General features: G+C 42.9%; 1 protein-coding gene across 2 annotated transcripts in view; it reads left to right on the top strand.

The window, feature by feature from the left end:
• TRPC3 (transient receptor potential cation channel subfamily C member 3) overlaps positions 1-18253 on the top strand; it is a 195120-nt gene that overhangs the window by 40515 nt on the left and 136352 nt on the right. Inside the window, exon 2 of one of the 2 annotated variants that reach the window (XM_072119348.1) lies at positions 1185-1956. In XM_072119348.1, coding sequence (XP_071975449.1) covers positions 1185-1956 — 772 coding nt within the window. The remainder of the gene's footprint in view (positions 1-1184; positions 1957-18253) is intronic. The other variant, XM_072119350.1, reaches the window with a different exon arrangement.

The raw sequence follows: 18253 nt of genomic DNA, 5'->3' as shown, positions 1-18253 counted from the left end.
CGCGTGCGCCAAAATCCCGGGGCAATTTAAGTACAAGCGGCGCAAAACGGAAATATTCGGGTAACACGTCGGGAAAACGCGAATCGGGCCCTTAATAAATGACCCCCTATGTCTCCAGAAATAATGCTTGAATTTCAGTGTTTGACAACTAGCTATATTGGTTATAATTGGGCCCCCTACATTGTCCTTTCCATTCCTTCTTTTAGATTTCCCATACATATGGCAGTCTTTCTAAATTTTAGGTGATGAAAATGAATAGCCTTAAATGAATAAATGTACTACAGGTAACGATTACAATTAGAGGATGCAAATATAATTTGTGAGAGACTCTATAGAAAACTGCCTATAATGATATAACATTAAGGTGGTTAAAACGTAAGGTTACAAGATTAGAAATCAAACTGTTTATTTTCCAGTACAATATTTGCAAATCAAATGAATTAAAAATCTACCATCATATTCATATATGGGCACTGTGACTGTACTCTTCTCATATTAATTATCCATGGCTTCCTTCCTTCTAAAATCAACTTTTAAAATCCTTATGTGCCAGAAGGACTCTGGTTGCTGTAGCTTCATAACCCAGGTGGTTACATTGTGCTGGAGCTCTTCTCGCCCACCCTCCTGCTGCCTAAGCACTAGCCTCCCCCCTTCCCGATTGCTGTAATCTCACGGCAGTAGAGGAAGTTTCAGCACACAGTGGGAGGTAGGAAGTGCTCCTGCACAGTGTGGCTATGAAGCCTATGAAGCTACTACATAAGCTCTTCAGGCTCATTAGCATAATTTTAAAAGTAGATTTTAGAAGGAAGGAGGCCATGGATAACAAATATTAGATTACCACAGTCACAGTGCCTTGATTTATGAGTAAGTTTCCCTAGATTATCATGCTTGATTTTGATGGTAAATTTCCTTCCTAATCTGCTAAAAACAGAAATATGTTTTAAATTGTGTCAAGGAAAAAGTCTAAAATTCCTTGCATATTATTTATCATGGATTTTAGTGTTGGTCGAATAAAAAAAGTGGGAGTGGATTTGCAGGAAAATGGGATATGCAAATATTTTGGTATATTTCTGTAGACAACTACGGTAATAGATTTATCATGCCTGGTAGATTTTGTTTATTAGTTAATACAGTAGTGAATACATGTGGGCTGTTGGGTTAATCTGTGTCTCTTTCTTCTTTAGCGCAGGTGAAGGGAGCCCATCTATGAGAAGAGTAACCATGATAAGAGAGAAGGGAAGGAGGCAGGCCGTTCGTGGCCCTGCATTTATGTTTAACAACCGAGGACCAAACCTGACTGCAGAGGAAGAGCGCTTTTTGGATGCAGCAGAATATGGGAACATTCCAGTAGTAAGAAAGATGCTGGAGGAGTCGAAGACATTAAATGTCAACTGTGTGGATTACATGGGACAGAATGCCCTACAGTTGGCAGTTGGAAATGAACATTTAGAAGTGACTGAACTTTTACTGAAGAAAGAGAACTTGGCGCGAATTGGTGATGCTTTGCTGCTTGCAATTAGTAAAGGTTATGTTAGGATAGTTGAAGCCATCTTAAATCATTCAGCTTTTGCTGCAAGCAAAAGACTCACCCTTAGCCCATGTGAGCAGGAGCTCCAGGATGATGATTTCTATTCCTATGATGAAGATGGTACTAGGTTCTCCCCAGATATCACACCTATCATCCTTGCTGCACACTGCCAAAAATATGAGGTTGTGCATATGCTATTGATAAAAGGAGCAAAGATAGAACGGCCACATGATTATTTCTGCAAGTGCAATGACTGCATGGAAAAGCAAAAACATGATTCATTCAGCCACTCAAGATCCAGGATAAATGCCTACAAGGGACTGGCCAGTCCTGCCTACCTTTCTCTTTCCAGTGAGGATCCTGTTCACACGGCATTGGAGCTGAGCAACGAATTAGCCAAACTTGCCAATATTGAAAAAGAATTTAAGGTAAACCTTTTGGATCCGTATAAAACAATATTATAAATCAGACAATTTAGTGAGAAACTATGGAGGAGATTTACTAAGCAAAATGTGCCAGAATTGTTTACCAAACATTATCTAAAATGTCACATTTGTTAGATGTTTTAGACAATTTTTAGACACTTGATTTATAAAAAAGTTGCGACATACAGTGTGCCAAAAAATGTGCCAGCGTGCCATATTATTGATGCATATGGTATAAATTAAACAAATAGGTGTAGACCAGATAGATTTATCAGCATTAGATACTTTGATAAATCTATCATAGTTTAGATATCTTAATTACATCTAACATTTATATAGATGTTATTGAAAAAATAATGTAGTGGATTTAATAAATCACTACTCCCATATTTCAGAACATTTTCCAGAATTCTGAATTTGTTAATTAGGGAATTTAGATATTTTGAATTTTGAGCCTCTTGATACATCCTGAAAGACGGGAGGGGCGGAGGAACATCACACGCTGGCGCACCATTCACTGGTACATGATGAATTTCCCCTATGTTCGTGTCCATTTAGCCTTATATCTTTAATGTAGGATTTTAATTTAGTTTGAAATTAATCTTATTTTTTTCCTACTTTTATTTTCATAAATATTATATATGAGATTCTAAAACACCCATTGATCAAAGATAAACTGGTAGTGTATTGAATGGTATTTTTTTAAAAATATGTGTATGGTGGTTTGTTTTCATTAAAGTACTAATGGGTTCATTAATTAAAATGTCCTGAATTGCACCATTAATCAAAATAAATCAAATAATTCAAAAATTATGGCAGCTTGCATTACATGTTTTGTGTGACAATATAGTTTGTTACATTTGTTGGCTGCTGATACAAGCTATAATTTGTTATATCATATATGATGAAATATACTGTATTGTCTATATTATATTTCTTTTTACCAAGTAGTTTTATAGAAATATTGTTTAATCTGACAATTTAAAATCCAGAAATTCATATCCTAGGCATACTGAGAAAAAATATAATCTGTTATGTGATTATATGAAAGCCCAAGTGGCATAGAAACACTATACACTGAACAATTTCTGAAATTATATTTACATAATGTGTGGAGTATCACTTTAATTTCCCATTAAAAATATGTGTCCAACATGCATATATTTGACTGGGTGTTAACTGGGCGTTAAAACATTCTCCCTTTACAATAGTTTTTTTTCTAGACAAATTAAAGATTTCAGGATGTTGTGACATAAAGAGATTGTACATAATTTTTTTTAGAAATAGGGGAGGGTTGGCTTTAAAACTAATAAATGGTAAATACTAAAAACAACAATAGGTTCGGCGCCAAAATGGGAACAGGGGATGCTAACAATCTGAGTGGTGTCGCTGGTATAAATAGTCGGTGACCTGCATCCCAACTATAAAATAGGTTACTTTATAAGGTAACTATGAACAAACATAAAAACAAAAATGTATACCTGCGCCAACCTATATGTACATAACACACTGCAGCAAGACAGTACTAGACTATTCAATTTCCACACCGGTACTAGCACATGTATGTTGAGACCACAAACTCAAACCCAAACTAATATGGTTGTTTGAGAAGATAATGTAAGTAATTCAGGGCAACCAATAGATGTGTGTAGGTACCTGTAGGTGAACGATCATGTCCAGCTTACTGTTTGTGGATACAGCTGTAAATTTAAGAGTTCAGCGGCTGATGGCTCCTTACGTAGGTTTCAATATCCCAGGAGTGATGTTACAAGTCATTCTCCGCTAGAAATCTTACTTGTATACAGCATAGGCAGGTTCGCAGTGATGTTTCCTGTATAGGGCAGCAGAGCCCCAGCCAGTGGCTTCTGCTCCGTTCACAGTTCTGGTACGGTCTGATGGGCGACGTCATCATGCTATGGGGAATCCAGAACACGTAAGAGCTGTGTGACGGCTTGTTTTCTGTGTAACAAATTGCACTTCATAGTGATCATATTAAATATTCCATGCCATGTACTCGGAATATTCAAATGCAGTGAAAATGGTGAAAAAACACATTTGCGTCATTTTCTTGTGGGCTTGGATATTACGTCTTTCACTGAGCGCCCCAAATGACATGTCTACTTTATTCTTTGGGTCGGTATGATACCAAATTTGTATAGGTTTTATAATGTTTTCATACATTTACAAAAATTAAAACCTCCTGTACAAAAATGATTTTTTTGAATTTGCCAACTTCTGGCGCTAATAACTTTTTTATACTTTGATGTACGGAGCTGTGGGTGGTGTAATTTTTTGCGAAATTTGATAATATTTTCAATGATATCATTTTTAGGACTGTACGACCTTTTGATCACTTTTTATAGATTTTTTTATATTTTTCAAAACGGCAAAAAAGTGCAATTTTCGACTTTGGGCGCTATTTTCCATTACGGGGTTAAACGCATTGAAAAACCGTTATCATATTTTGATGGATCGGGCATTTTCGGACGTGTCGATACCTAATGTGTTTATGATTTTTACTGTTTATTTATATTTATGTCAGTTCTAGGGAAAGGGGGGTGATTTAAAATTTTAGGTTTTTTTATTATAATTTTTTTTTCTTTACTTTTTTTTATTTTTAATATTTTTCAGACTCCCTAGCGTACTTTAACCCTAGGTTGTCTGATCGACCCTATCATATACTGCCATACTACAGTATGGCAGTATATGGGGATTTTCCTCCTTATTCATTACTATGTGCTATCAGCACATTGTAATGAAGGGGTTAAAACGAAATAGTCTTCGGAAGACCCGAGGCTACCATGGAGATGGATCACTGCTCCCCGATGACGTCATGGGGAGCGGCGATCCCAGGTAAGATGGTGGCGCCCATGCGCCGCTATCTTTTTGAGGCTGTGAGCCCTCTCCATGCAGCGCGACCCGACTGCCGCCGTGAATACACGGTGGGCGGTCGCAAACTGGTTAATTAAGGGAGCGCGTACTAAGTTTAAAATTAATCTTTAATGTTAGTATCAATAAAATATGAATGAAAACATTGTATTATAAAAGATTGTTTAAAAAGATTGTTAGTAATTAAAATCAGAGGAGCACTACAATAGACCCAACCCTTATAACAATACCCCTCCTCTCCAGTTGCGTTGTACCTTCTCTATACCAAAGAATTGGGAACCTTCAAAGAGTTCCTGATGGTTGGTTTTGTAATGTTTTGAAAGGGAGTGTCCCTCAAAACCCTTTACTGTATTCCTTCTGTGTTTATTTATGTGCTCTTTTAATGTTCTTTTTGTACGACCTACATAAAGTTTGTTGCAAGGGAATCTTATACAATAAATTACCGCTTTAGTTCGACAATTTATGTGTTTTTTTATTTTGTATTTGTTAATATCCATAACTGGTCCGAAAGTTTTAACAGCTTTTTTTTGTTTCTGGTAATCTTACATGTGGTGCATTGCACACAAGGAAAAAAGCCTTTTTGCAATAAAAAATTATTATTATTGTGGGCATGCATCATAGTAGTCATATTTTTTATAGTAGGTGCTACCAAGGTACCAACATTTCTGGCTTTTCTAAAAATGAATTGTGGTTTATTTGATAGGTTTTGTCCTATAATTTTATCTTGGGATAAGATTCTCCAATGACGATTTACTATACGTTTCAAAATACCACAATCCTGGGTATATTGTGTTATTATAGGGATTGTTATAGTATTTTCTGAATTTTTTTGTAGATTAGATCCCATAGAATTTTCAGTAATTCTGATCTTCCCTCAAGGGTATAGTCTTTTTAGTATTTGTTAGTACGGTATCATCATACCCCTTATCTTTCAATTTTTGTTGTAATATTGAAGCTTCTTTGTCAAAAATTTCAGAATCTGTGCAGTTCCTCCAATGTCGTAGATATTGTCTTTTTGGGTTTGCATCGAGCCATTTAGGAAGGTGCCAGCTGGTTTTTAGAATGAAACTATTGCTGTCGGTTGGCTTGCTTTAGGTCTTAGTATTAATGGTACAGTTTTCAATATACATTGTTAGGTCCAAGAAGTTTAATTTTGACTAAATGTCGGTGTGAACTCTAAGAAGTAATCATTATTATTGATATCATTCAGAAATTCCTGGAGGGACTCTGCTCCCCCGGACCACACAAACAGCATGTCGTCTATGAACCTCCGCCAGAGGACCAGATTCGCAGTGAAGCTCGCCAGTGTGAAAGATGTAGGAGTCTTACCATCCCCCCACATATAAATTGGCATAGCTTGGTGCGAATCTGGTCCCCATGGCGGTGTCCCACGTCTGTAGATAGAACGAGTCTTCATATTTGAAGTAATTATGGTTTAATATAAACATTATACAGTCACCTATGTATTCAATTTGTTTCTCCACCATTATTCCAGATTTCTTCAGGAAATATTCCACCATATTGCGTCCCCTAGTGTGTTCAATACTGTGTACAGTGATGTTACGTCTAGGGTACCTATTATGTAGTGTGGGGTACCATTTGATGGTACTTAAAATCTGTAAAATATGTTTTGTGTCTTTTAGATATGCCGGTAGTCTCTGCACATGTGGCTGTAAAAGATTGTCAATGTACTCTGATAGATTTGACGTAAGGCAGTTTATTCCCAATATGATGGGTCTACCTGGGGGTGTTGTTTTGGAAGGTGGTACATCAATGGGATCCTTGGGGTCAGGTTGTTAACATGATATGATTCTTTTTTATTCAAGATATTTAGTGATACTCACCAATAATCCCAATTCTTTTTTGTACTGGTCAGTGGGGTCTGATTTTAGTATCCTATATGTACGCTTGTCACTTAATAAGCGCAGGGATTCCTGATGGTAATCGGAGGTGTTTTGTATAACAATACTACCTCCTTTGTCTGCCGGACAAACGACTATATTGTTATTTCTTTGTAAGAAAAAGATAGCCTGTTGTCCCTTTTGATTGAGATTACTAGTATACCTAGTTTTGTCTCTCCTTGAATCTTTTACTTTTTGGATGTCACTTATCACTAGGTGTTGAAAGACTCTGAAGGCTTCTGAGTACTCATTTAGTGGATTAAAATTAGATTTCGGTTTTAAGGTTGTTTGGGTTATATCTGATGGATCCACTATTTTTATATTTGTGGTATTCTTCATGAAATGTTTTTTTACAGCTAGATTACGCATTAATTTTTTTGTATGCCTATGAAGGCATCAAATTTATTAAATCGTGTAGTTCGGGCAAATTTTAATCCCTTTTGCAATAAATTGGTTTCCCCTTCAGTCAATGTATATTTACTCTGAGCCTGAGTCATGAGTGTTCTCACCCTTTTGTGTTTTGGCTAATTTATTTATTATTTTCTTTTTGCCGAGTTTCCCTGCCCTCTTTCCATGTCTGTTTTTCTTTTTTGTATTCCAAAAAAGTTTTGGTTGGTTGTGATTAGAGATGAGCGAACACTAAAATGCTCGGGTACTCGTTATTCGAGACGAACTTTTCCCGATGCTCGAGTGCTCGTCTCGAATAACGAACCCCATTGAAGTCAATGGGAGACTCGAGCATTTTTCAAGGGGACCAAGGCTCTGCACAGGGAAGCTTGGCCAAACACCTGGGAACCTCAGAAAAGGATGGAAACACCACGGAAATGGACAGGAAACAGCAGGGGCAGCATGCATGGATGCCTCTGAGGCTGCTTAATCGCACCATTATGCCGAAATTATGGGCAACAGCATGGCCATGACAGAGTGACAGAATGAAGCTAGATAGCATGTAAAACATCCAATAATTGACCCTGACACTATAGGGGACGGCATGCAGAGGCAGAGGCAGCGGCAGCAGGCTAGAGAGTGGCATGGCGACATACCCTAATTGGACTCAGGCTTCAAACCAATGGGTGTCAGAGAGGAACCAAAGGAGGTGAGCAAGAAGCGCTCAAATAATATCGGTACATGATAAAAGTTTGCCAGTATATTTTGTGGATTACACAGCAGGGTGGCGACAAAGTTAACATGGAAGCCATGAAAACAACCCAAAATTCTGCCTGACACAGCTCGTTTGATAAGGGGACCATGTATGCTTACAGTTCATGCCAGTCGCTGCACTGGCTGCCAGTCTCCTTTCGAATACAGTTTAAAATAATAATAACCCTCATCCATAAAGCTCTGTATAATGCTGCACCCCCCTACCTCTCCTCTCTTATCTCAGTCTATCGCCCAACCCGTGCTCTTAGATCCGCCAGTGATCTTAGATTAACCTCTACCCTAGTGCGGACCTCCCACTCGCGTCTCCAAGACTTCTCTAGAGCTGCACCAATTCTATGGAATGCTCTGCCCTGGACTATCAGACTAATACCTAACCTCCAAAGTTTCAAACGTGCTCTTAAAACCCATTTCTTTAGGCAAGCCTATAACACTCATTAACTGCATGAAGTTTTAACTCTTCTACTAACCCGTCCTGTGTCGTCCTCCCATCTGTTATCCAGCAACCAACAGGCACCAGACTTCTCTGCAGTCCCATTCACCCTGGACCTGGTATATAAGATGACGGCTGAGTGGTTCAAGCGACAGCAATTCCATTTATTATATTTTTTTCTATTCCCTAAGAAGAATGGCTTGACCATTAAATATTCTTTTACCTCGTGTTACCCCATCATCTTCATAAACCGTAAGCTCTGGCGAGCAGGGACCTCACTCCTGTTGTTCCATACAAATGTTGTGCTCTGTTACATTACATTTGTATTTGTTTCCTATGATTTGTAAAGCGCTACAGAATATGATGACGCTATATAAATAAAGATTATTATTATTATTATTATGGAGGCAGTGAACTAGTAGTAGATTAAAGGTGCTGCAACTATGTTAGTTGGATCTTGGGATGGAGCTGGCGCTCTGCAGCCAGGCGAGCTTTTGCCAATCCAAGCCCCTGTCTCTAGGCTACTCCCCAAACAGCACTTCTAAGAACCTTTTGTATAAGATCAAGTGTAGTAGCGTTCTTATAAGTTTAGGATATGGCGGGTGAGGGGAATGTAAACAGATGCGCAAGAAGCGCTGAAATAATATCCCTAAATGGTAAAAGTTTGCAAGTATATTTTGTGGATTACACAGCAGGGTGGCGACAAAGTTAACAACTTTGATGTGGAATGCCCTGTAATAGCTCTTGGGCGGTGTGCCTTTTATCGCCTAGGCTCAGCAGTTTCAGCACCGCCTGCTGTCGCTTAGCGACGGCACTGCTGCTGTGCCTAGAGCTACCGACTGATGGCGCCATGCCCACGGATGGTAATTCGGAGGAGGAGGAGGTGGAGGAGGGGTGGGAGGAGGTATAGTAGGCCTTTGAGACCTGGACCGAGGTAGGCCCCGCAATTCTCTGCGTCGGCAGTATATGACCAGCCCCAGGGTCAGACTCGGTCCCAGCCTGCACCAAGTTAAGTGTAGTAGCGTTCTTATAAGTTTGGGATATGGCGGGTGAGGGGAATGTAAACAGATGCGCAAGAAGCGCATGATGCGCATGGAGCTGGCGCTCCGCTGCCAGGCGAGCTTTCGCCAATTCAAGCCCCTGTCTCTAGGCTACTCCCCAAACAGCACTTCTAAGAACCTTTTGTATAAGATCAAGTGTAGTAGCGTTCTTATAAGTTTAGGATATGCCGGGTGAGGGGAATGTAAACAGATGCGCAAGAAGCGCTGAAATAATATCCCTAAATGGTAAAAGTTTGCCAGTATATTTTGTGGATAACACAGCAGGGTGGCGACAAAGTTAACAACTTTGATGTGGAATCCATGAAAACAACCCAAATTTCTGCCTGACACACCTCGTTTGATAAAGGGACGATGTATGGAGGCAGCTATATGGACGACTTTTGGAGGTAGCAATGGAGACAACGTGTGGAGGCTGCTATGGAGACAATTTAATTTGGATAGTGCCTGTATGTGGCAGTCCCAAACATTTTTCAAACCAGAGGAGCAGGTAGGTGGCCCTCCAGTAAAATGGAATAGATTGAGTGCCTGTATGTGGCAGTCCCAAAAATGTTTCAAACCAGAGGAGCAGGTAGGTGGCCCTGCAGTAAAATGGAATAGATTGAGTGCCTGTATGTGGCACTCACAAAAATTGTTTCAAACAGAGGACCGGGTAGGTGGCCCTCCAGAAAAATTAAATGCATGAAGTACTATAGCAAGAGCCAGTGGGCCCTGTCAAAAAATAGCCATTTTCCTCTGCTTTACTGTACAAAGAGGAGGAGAAGGAGGAAAATGAGGAGGAGGAGGAGTGGATCAATTATTCAGGTTGAGCTTCCTTCACCTGGTGGAGATTGGAAATTCTGAGAAATCCAGCCTTTATTCATTTTAATAAGCGTCAGCCTGTCAGCGCTGTCAGTCGACAGGCGTGTACGCTTATCGGTGATGATGGCACCAGCTGCACTGAAAACCCGCTCGGACAAGACGCTAGCGGCAGGGCAGGCAAGAACCTCCAAGGCGTACAGCGCCAGTTCGTGCCACATGTCCAGCTTTGAAACCCAGTAGTTGTAGGGAGCTGTGTGATCATTTAGGACGATGGTATGGTCAGCTACGTACTCCCTCACCATCTTTCTGTAAAGATCAGCCCTACTCTGCCGAGACTGGGGACAGGTGACAGTGTCTTGCTGGGGTGACATAAAGCTGGCAAAAGCCTTGTAAAGCGTACCCTTGCCAGTGCTGGACAAGCTGCCTGCTCGCCTACTCTCCCTCGCTACTTGTCCCGCAGAACTACGCACTCTGCCGCTAGCGCTGTCAGAAGGGAAATACTGTTTCAGCTTGTGCACCAGGGCCTGCTGGTATTCATGCATTCTCACACTCCTTTCCTCTGCAGGGATGAGAGTGGAAAGATTTTGCTTGTACCGTGGGTCCAGGAGAGTGAACACCCAGTAATCGGTGCTGGAATAAATTCTTTGAACGCGAGGGTCACGGGATAGGCAGCCTAGCATGAAATCTGCCATATGCGCCAGAGTACCAACGCGTAAGAATTCACTCCCCTCACTGGCCTGACTGTCCATTTCCTCCTCCTCCAACTCCTCCAACTCCTCTTCTTCTGCCCATACACGCTGAACAGTAAAGGACTCAACAATGGTCCCCTCTTGTGTCTCACCAACATTCTCCTCCTCTTCCTCCTCATCCTCCTCCACCTCCACCTCCTCCGATATGCGCTGAGAAACAGACCTGAGGGTGCTTTGGCTATCAACAAGGGAATATTCTTCCCCTGTCTCTTGTGACGAGCGCAAAGCTTCCGACTTCATGCTGACCAGAGAGTTTTTCAACAGGCCAAGCAGCGGGATGGTGAGGCTGATGATGGCGGCATCGCCACTGACCATCTGTGTTGACTCCTCAAAGTTACTCAGCACCTGACAGATATCAGACATCCACGTCCACTCCTCATTGTAGACTTGAGGAAGCTGACTGACCTGACTACCAGTTCTGGTGGAAGTTGACATCTGGCAGTCTACAATCGCTCTGCGCTGCTGGTAAACTCTGGATAACATGGTCAGTGTTGAATTCCACCTCGTGGGCACGTCGCACAACAGTCGGTGAGCGGGCAGTTGGAGGCGGCGCTGCGCTGCCCTGAGAGTGGCAGCATCTGGGCTGGACTTCCTGAAATGCGCACAGATGCGGCGCACCTTCGTGAGCAAATCAGACAGATTGGGGTATGTCTTGAGGAAACGCTGAACTATCAGATTTAACACATGGGCCAGGCATGGCACATGTGTCAGTCTGCCGAGTTGCAGAGCCGCCACCAGGTTACGGCCGTTGTCACACACAACCATTCCCGGCTTGAGGTTCAGCGGTGCCAGCCACAGATCAGTCTGCGCCGTGATGCCCTGTAATAGCTCTTGGGCGGTGTGCCTTTTGTCGCCTAGGCTCAGCAGTTTGAGCACCGCCTGCTGTCGCTTAGCGACGGCACTGCTGCTGTGCCTAGAGCTACCGACTGATGGCGCCGTGCCCACGGATGGTAGTTCGGAGGAGGAGGTGGAGGAGGGGTGGGAGGAGGAGGAGGCATAGTAGGCCTGAAACACCTGGACCGAGGTAGGCCCCGCAATCCTCGGCGTCGGCAGTATATGAGCAGCCCCAGTGTCAGACTCGGTCCCAGCCTCCACCAAGTTAACCCAATGTGCCGTCAGCGATATATAGTGGCCCTGCCCGGCAGCACTCGTCCACGTGTCCGTGGTCAGGTGGACCTTGTCAGAAACGGCGTTGGTCAGGGCACGGATGATGTTGTCTGACACGTGCTGGTGCAGGGCTGGGACGGCACATCGGGAAAAGTAGTGGCGGCTGGGGACCGAATACCGAGGGGCGGCCGCCGCCATGAGGTTGCGAAAGGCCTCGGTCTCTACTAGCCTATAGGGCAGCATCTCCAGGCTAAGCAATCTGGAGATGTGCACATTAAGGGCTTGGGCGTGCGGGTGGGTTGCACTATATTTGCGTTTCCGCTCCAGCGTCTGGGGTATGGAGAGCTGAACGCTGGTGGATGCTGTGGAGGATCGTGGAGGCGACGATGGGGTTTTTGTGGCAGGGTCCTGGGCAGGGGGCTGACTAGCAGCTGACACAGGGGAAGGAGCAGTGGTGTGCACGGCCGGAGGTGAACGGGCTTGTTGCCACTGAGTGGGGTGTTTAGCATTCATATGCCTGCGCATACTGGTGGTAGTTAAGCTAGTAGTGGTGGAACCCCTGCTGAGCCTGGTTTGGCAAATGTTGCACACCACAGTCCGTCGGTCATCCGGTGTTTCCTTAAAGAACCTCCAGACTTCTGAAGATCTAGCCCTCGCCGCAGGAGCCCTCGCCACGGGAGCTTCACTAGTTGACACATTTGGCGCTGATGCACCAGCTCTGGCCCTGCCTCTCCGTCTGGCCCCACCACTGCCTCTTCCAACCTGTTCTGGTCGAGGACTCTCCTCCGTCTCAGAAGCACTGTGTTCACCCGGCCTCTCAACCCAGCTTGGGTCTGTCACCTCATCATCCTCCGATCCCTCAGTCTGCTCCCCCCTCGGACTTCCTGCCCTGACAACAACTTCCCCACTGTCTGACAACCGTGTCTCCTCATCGTCGGACACCTCTTTACACACTTCCACTACGTCAAGAAGGTCATCATCACCCACAGACTGTGACTGTTGGAAAACTTGGGCATCGGAAAATTGCTCAGCAGCAACCGGACAAGTGGTTTGTGACTGTGGGAAGGGTCCAGAAAACAGTTCCTCAGAGTATGCCGGTTCAAATGCCAAATTTTCCTGGGAGGGGGCAGACTGGGGGGGAGGAGGCTGAGGTGCAGGAGCTGGAGGAGTGGCGATTTCGGTGACATGGGTGGACTGCGTGGAAGACTGACTGGTGGTGGACAAATTGCTCGAAGCATTGTCAGCAATCCACGACATCACCTGTTCGCACTGTTCTGGCCTCAACAGTGCTCTACCACGAGTCCCAGTAACTTCAGACATGAACCTAGGGAGTGTAGCTCTGCGGCGTTCCCCTGCTCCCTCATCAGCAGGTGGTGTCTCACCCCGCCCAGGACCACGGCCTCTGACCCCTGCAGTAGTTGGACGCCCACGTCCCCGCCCTCGTCCTCTACCCCTAGCCCTCGGGTTAAACATTTTTAAAATGAGAGTTATAACTTTATTTTTTTTTTTACTTTTTTTTGTTTTTTCTTGTGTTTTTTTTTTTTTTTGTGTTTTTTTTTTTTTTTTGAGTTTTTAAAACCAAACAATGCTATCCTATTGCTATGGCTATTTTCTAGCCAAGTATCAAAGCACACTACTATGCCAGATGAGATGACACTGAGTTAGTGCCTAATTGAAATCCAACCCCTACTAAATTTTCCCACTTCGGTCTTTGCTATGGATATGTGCGTCACTAAGCGCAGAACACAGCGGTCGCAAGTCTCACTACAAATTGCTCAGAATTGGCTAGTACATGCACTGCAGAAAGTACAGCCACCAGCAGATCAACCAGAAATCAAATATATAGAACGCTACTGTATGCGTAAGTAAGCTCTTTGTATTCTCCTATGGCTATTTTCTAGCCAAGTATCAAAGCACACTACTATGCCAGATGAGATGACACTGAGTTAGTGCCTAATTGAAATCCAACCCCTACTAAATTTTCCCACTTCGGTCTTTGCTATGGATATGTGCGTCACTAAGCGCAGAACACAGCGGTCGCAAGTCTCACTACAAATTGCTCAGAATTGGCTAGTACATGCACTGCAGAAAGTACAGCCACCAGCAGATCAACCAGAAATCAAATATATAGAACGCTACTGTATGCGTAAGTAAGCTCTTTGTATTCTCCTATGGCTATTTTCTAGCCAAGTATCAAAGCACACTACTATGCCAGATGAGATGACACTGAGTTAGTGCCTAATTGAAATCCAACCCCTACTAAATTTTCCCACTTCGGTCTTTGCTATGGATATGTGCGTCACTAAGCGCAGAACACAGCGGTCGCAAGTCTCACTACAAATTGCTCAGAATTGGCTAGTACATGCACTGCAGAAAGTACAGCCACCAGCAGATCAACCAGAAATCAAATATATAGAACGCTACTGTATGCGTAAGTAAGCTCTTTGTATTCTCCTATGGCTATTTTCTAGCCAAGTATCAAAGCACACTACTATGCCAGATGAGATGACACTGAGTTAGTGCCTAATTGAAATCCAACCCCTACTAAATTTTCCCACTTCGGTCTTTGCTATGGATATGTGCGTCACTAAGCGCAGAACACAGCGGTCGCAAGTCTCACTACAAATTGCTCAGAATTGGCTAGTACATGCACTGCAGAAAGTACAGCCACCAGCAGATCAACCAGAAATCAAATATATAGAACGCTACTGTATGCGTAAGTAAGCTCTTTGTATTCTCCTATGGCTATTTTCTAGCCAAGTATCAAAGCACACTACTATGCCAGATGAGATGACACTGAGTTAGTGCCTAATTGAAATCCAACCCCTACTAAATTTTCCCACTTCGGTCTTTGCTATGGATATGTGCGTCACTAAGCGCAGAACACAGCGGTCGCAAGTCTCACTACAAATTGCTCAGAATTGGCTAGTACATGCACTGCAGAAAGTACAGCCACCAGCAGATCAACCAGAAATCAAATATATAGAACGCTACTGTATGTGTAAGTAAGCTCTTTGTATTCTCCTATGGCTATTTTCTAGCCAAGTATCAAAGCACACTACTATGCCAGATGAGATGACACTGAGTTAGTGCCTAATTGAAATCCAACCCCTACTAAATTTTCCCACTTCGGTCTTTGCTATGGATATGTGCGTCACTAAGCGCAGAACACAGCGGTCGCAAGTCTCACTACAAATTGCTCAGAATTGGCTAGTACATGCACTGCAGAAAGTACAGCCACCAGCAGATCAACCAGAAATCAAATATATAGAACGCTACTGTATGCGTAAGTAAGCTCTTTGTATTCTCCTATGGCTATTTTCTAGCCAAGTATCAAAGCACACTACTATGCCAGATGAGATGACACTGAGTTAGTGCCTAATTGAAATCCAACCCCTACTAAATTTTCCCACTTCGGTCTTTGCTATGGATATGTGCGTCACTAAGCGCAGAACACAGCGGTCGCAAGTCTCACTACAAATTGCTCAGAATTGGCTAGTACATGCACTGCAGAAAGTACAGCCACCAGCAGATCAACCAGAAATCAAATATATAGAACGCTACTGTATGCGTAAGTAAGCTCTTTGTATTCTCCTATGGCTATTTTCTAGCCAAGTATCAAAGCACACTACTATGCCAGATGAGATGACACTGAGTTAGTGCCTAATTGAAATCCAACCCCTACTAAATTTTCCCACTTCGGTCTTTGCTATGGATATGTGCGTCACTAAGCGCAGAACACAGCGGTCGCAAGTCTCACTACAAATTGCTCAGAATTGGCTAGTACATGCACTGCAGAAAGTACAGCCACCAGCAGATCAACCAGAAATCAAATATATAGAACGCTACTGTATGCGTAAGTAAGCTCTTTGTATTCTCCTATGGCTATTTTCTAGCCAAGTATCAAAGCACACTACTATGCCAGATGAGATGACACTGAGTTAGTGCCTAATTGAAATCCAACCCCTACTAAATTTTCCCACTTCGGTCTTTGCTATGGATATGTGCGTCACTAAGCGCAGAACACAGCGGTCGCAAGTCTCACTACAAATTGCTCAGAATTGGCTAGTACATGCACTGCAGAAAGTACAGCCACCAGCAGATCAACCAGAAATCAAATATATAGAACGCTACTGTATGCGTAAGTAAGCTCTTTGTATTCTCCTATGGCTATTTTCTAGCCAAGTATCAAAGCACACTACTATGCCAGATGAGATGACACTGAGTTAGTGCCTAATTGAAATCCAACCCCTACTAAATTTTCCCACTTCGGTCTTTGCTATGGATATGTGTGCCACTAAGAGCTAAACACAACGGTAGCAAGTCCCCCTGCTAATTCCTCACAAAATGGTACTAGATGCAAATTAAAATAAAAAAAGTAGAACGTTATTGTAGCCCTAAGAAGGGCTGTTGGGTTCTTTGAGAATCACTCCTGCCCAACAGTAAGCTAATAGAACACCCTAACGCTTTCCCTGACCAGCAGCAGCTCTCTCCCTAGCGGCATCCAGACACAGAATGATCCGAGCAGCGCGGGCAGCGGCTAGTCTATCCCAGGGTCACCTGATCTGGCCAGCCAACCACTGCTATCGACGTGTAAGGGTACCACGTCATGCTGGGTGGAGTGCAGAGTCTCCTGGCTTGTGATTGGCTCTGTTTCTGGCCGCCAAAAAGCAAAACGGCGGGAGCTGCCATTTTCTCGAGCGGGCGAAGTATTCGTCCGAGCAACGAGCAGTTTCGAGTACCCTAATGCTCGACCGAGCATCAAGCTCGGACGAGCATGTTCGCTCATCTCTAGTTGTGATCTTTTTTGTTCTATTTGTGGGGTTAATTGTGTTTTTTTGACTTGCATCCCTACTGTTCTTTTCAGTCCTAAAATTTTTTGGTTTATTTTTACTTCTAGTTTCCATGTTTGTCAAAATCTTCAATTTGTGTCAGTGTATCATCGTTAAATGATCCATTTGAATATGTTCCCCTGTCTGATTGTTTAACTTCCGTTGGTGTATTAATCTGTTCCAGTATTTCAAATCGGTTTGATACATGTATTGTTATAAGGGTTGGGTCTATTGTAGTGCTCCTCTGATTTTAATTACTAACAATCTTTTTAAACGATCCTTTATATACAATGTTTTCATTAATATTTTATTGATATTAACATTAAAGATTCATTTTAAACTTAGTACACGCTCCCATAATTAACAAACACTTACATATTTTAACATAAAGCAGTTCTCACCAATATAGGCAAGGTACGTTTATAAATGGTACAATTCATGTCCAGAAGCGCGATTCCCTGATGAAGGAGACACTTACAGTCTCTGAAACGCGTAGGAAAGTTTGTCCTTCTGGATTCCCCGTAGCGTGGTGACGTCACCCATCGGACCGTACCAGAACTGTGAACGGAGCAGAAGCCATCGGCCGGGGCTCTGCTACCCTATACAGGAAACATCACTGCGAACCTGCCTATGCTGTATACAAGTAAGATTTCCTTCAGAGAACGACTTGTAACATCACTCCTGGGATATTGAAACCTACGTAAGGAGCCATCACCATGTGAACGCTTGAATTTACAGCTGTATCCACGAACAGTAAGCTGGACATGATCGTTCACCTACAGGTACCTACACACATCTATTGGTTGCCGTGAATTACTTACATTCTCTTCTCAAACAACCATACTAGTTTGGTTTTGAGTTTGTGGTATCAACATACATGTGCTAGTACCGGTGTGGAAATTGAATAGTCTAGTACTGTCTTGCTGCAGAGTGTTATGTACATATAGGTTGGCGCAGGTATACATTTTTGTTTTTATAAGAAATGGTAAATACCTCTCTTTGTGCTATTCTCCAGCTGTGGTGCCACCTGTCACTGCTGGGTCTTTGTGTATATAGGTCAGGCAGTGCCCACCACTAGTTTGAGGCAGTAGCATGCGCATGGCTGTGGTTGGAACAGCACCACCAGTCTCTATATACAAAGAGACCAGCAGTGACAGGCAGCTGAACAGGTGTGTAAAGAGTGGTAAGTATAAACTTTTTATTGTTTTTAAAGCCCGCCCCCAACCATATCTAGAAAAATGTATATACATGGACAACCCTTTTAAGGCAGGTCAGTAGTTCTCATAAGTGTCAGTAGCTATTCATATTAGGACATGATAAGCCACGTAAAATTTGGCATGCAATTGTACTGTATATTTATTTCCGTTAACAG

Source organism: Engystomops pustulosus, chromosome 1, assembly GCF_040894005.1.
Source record: "Engystomops pustulosus chromosome 1, aEngPut4.maternal, whole genome shotgun sequence".
Classification (NCBI taxonomy): domain Eukaryota; kingdom Metazoa; phylum Chordata; class Amphibia; order Anura; family Leptodactylidae; genus Engystomops; species Engystomops pustulosus.
The sequence above is the reverse complement of the archived record's forward strand: the minus strand, read 5'-3'. Positions and strand labels throughout refer to the sequence as shown.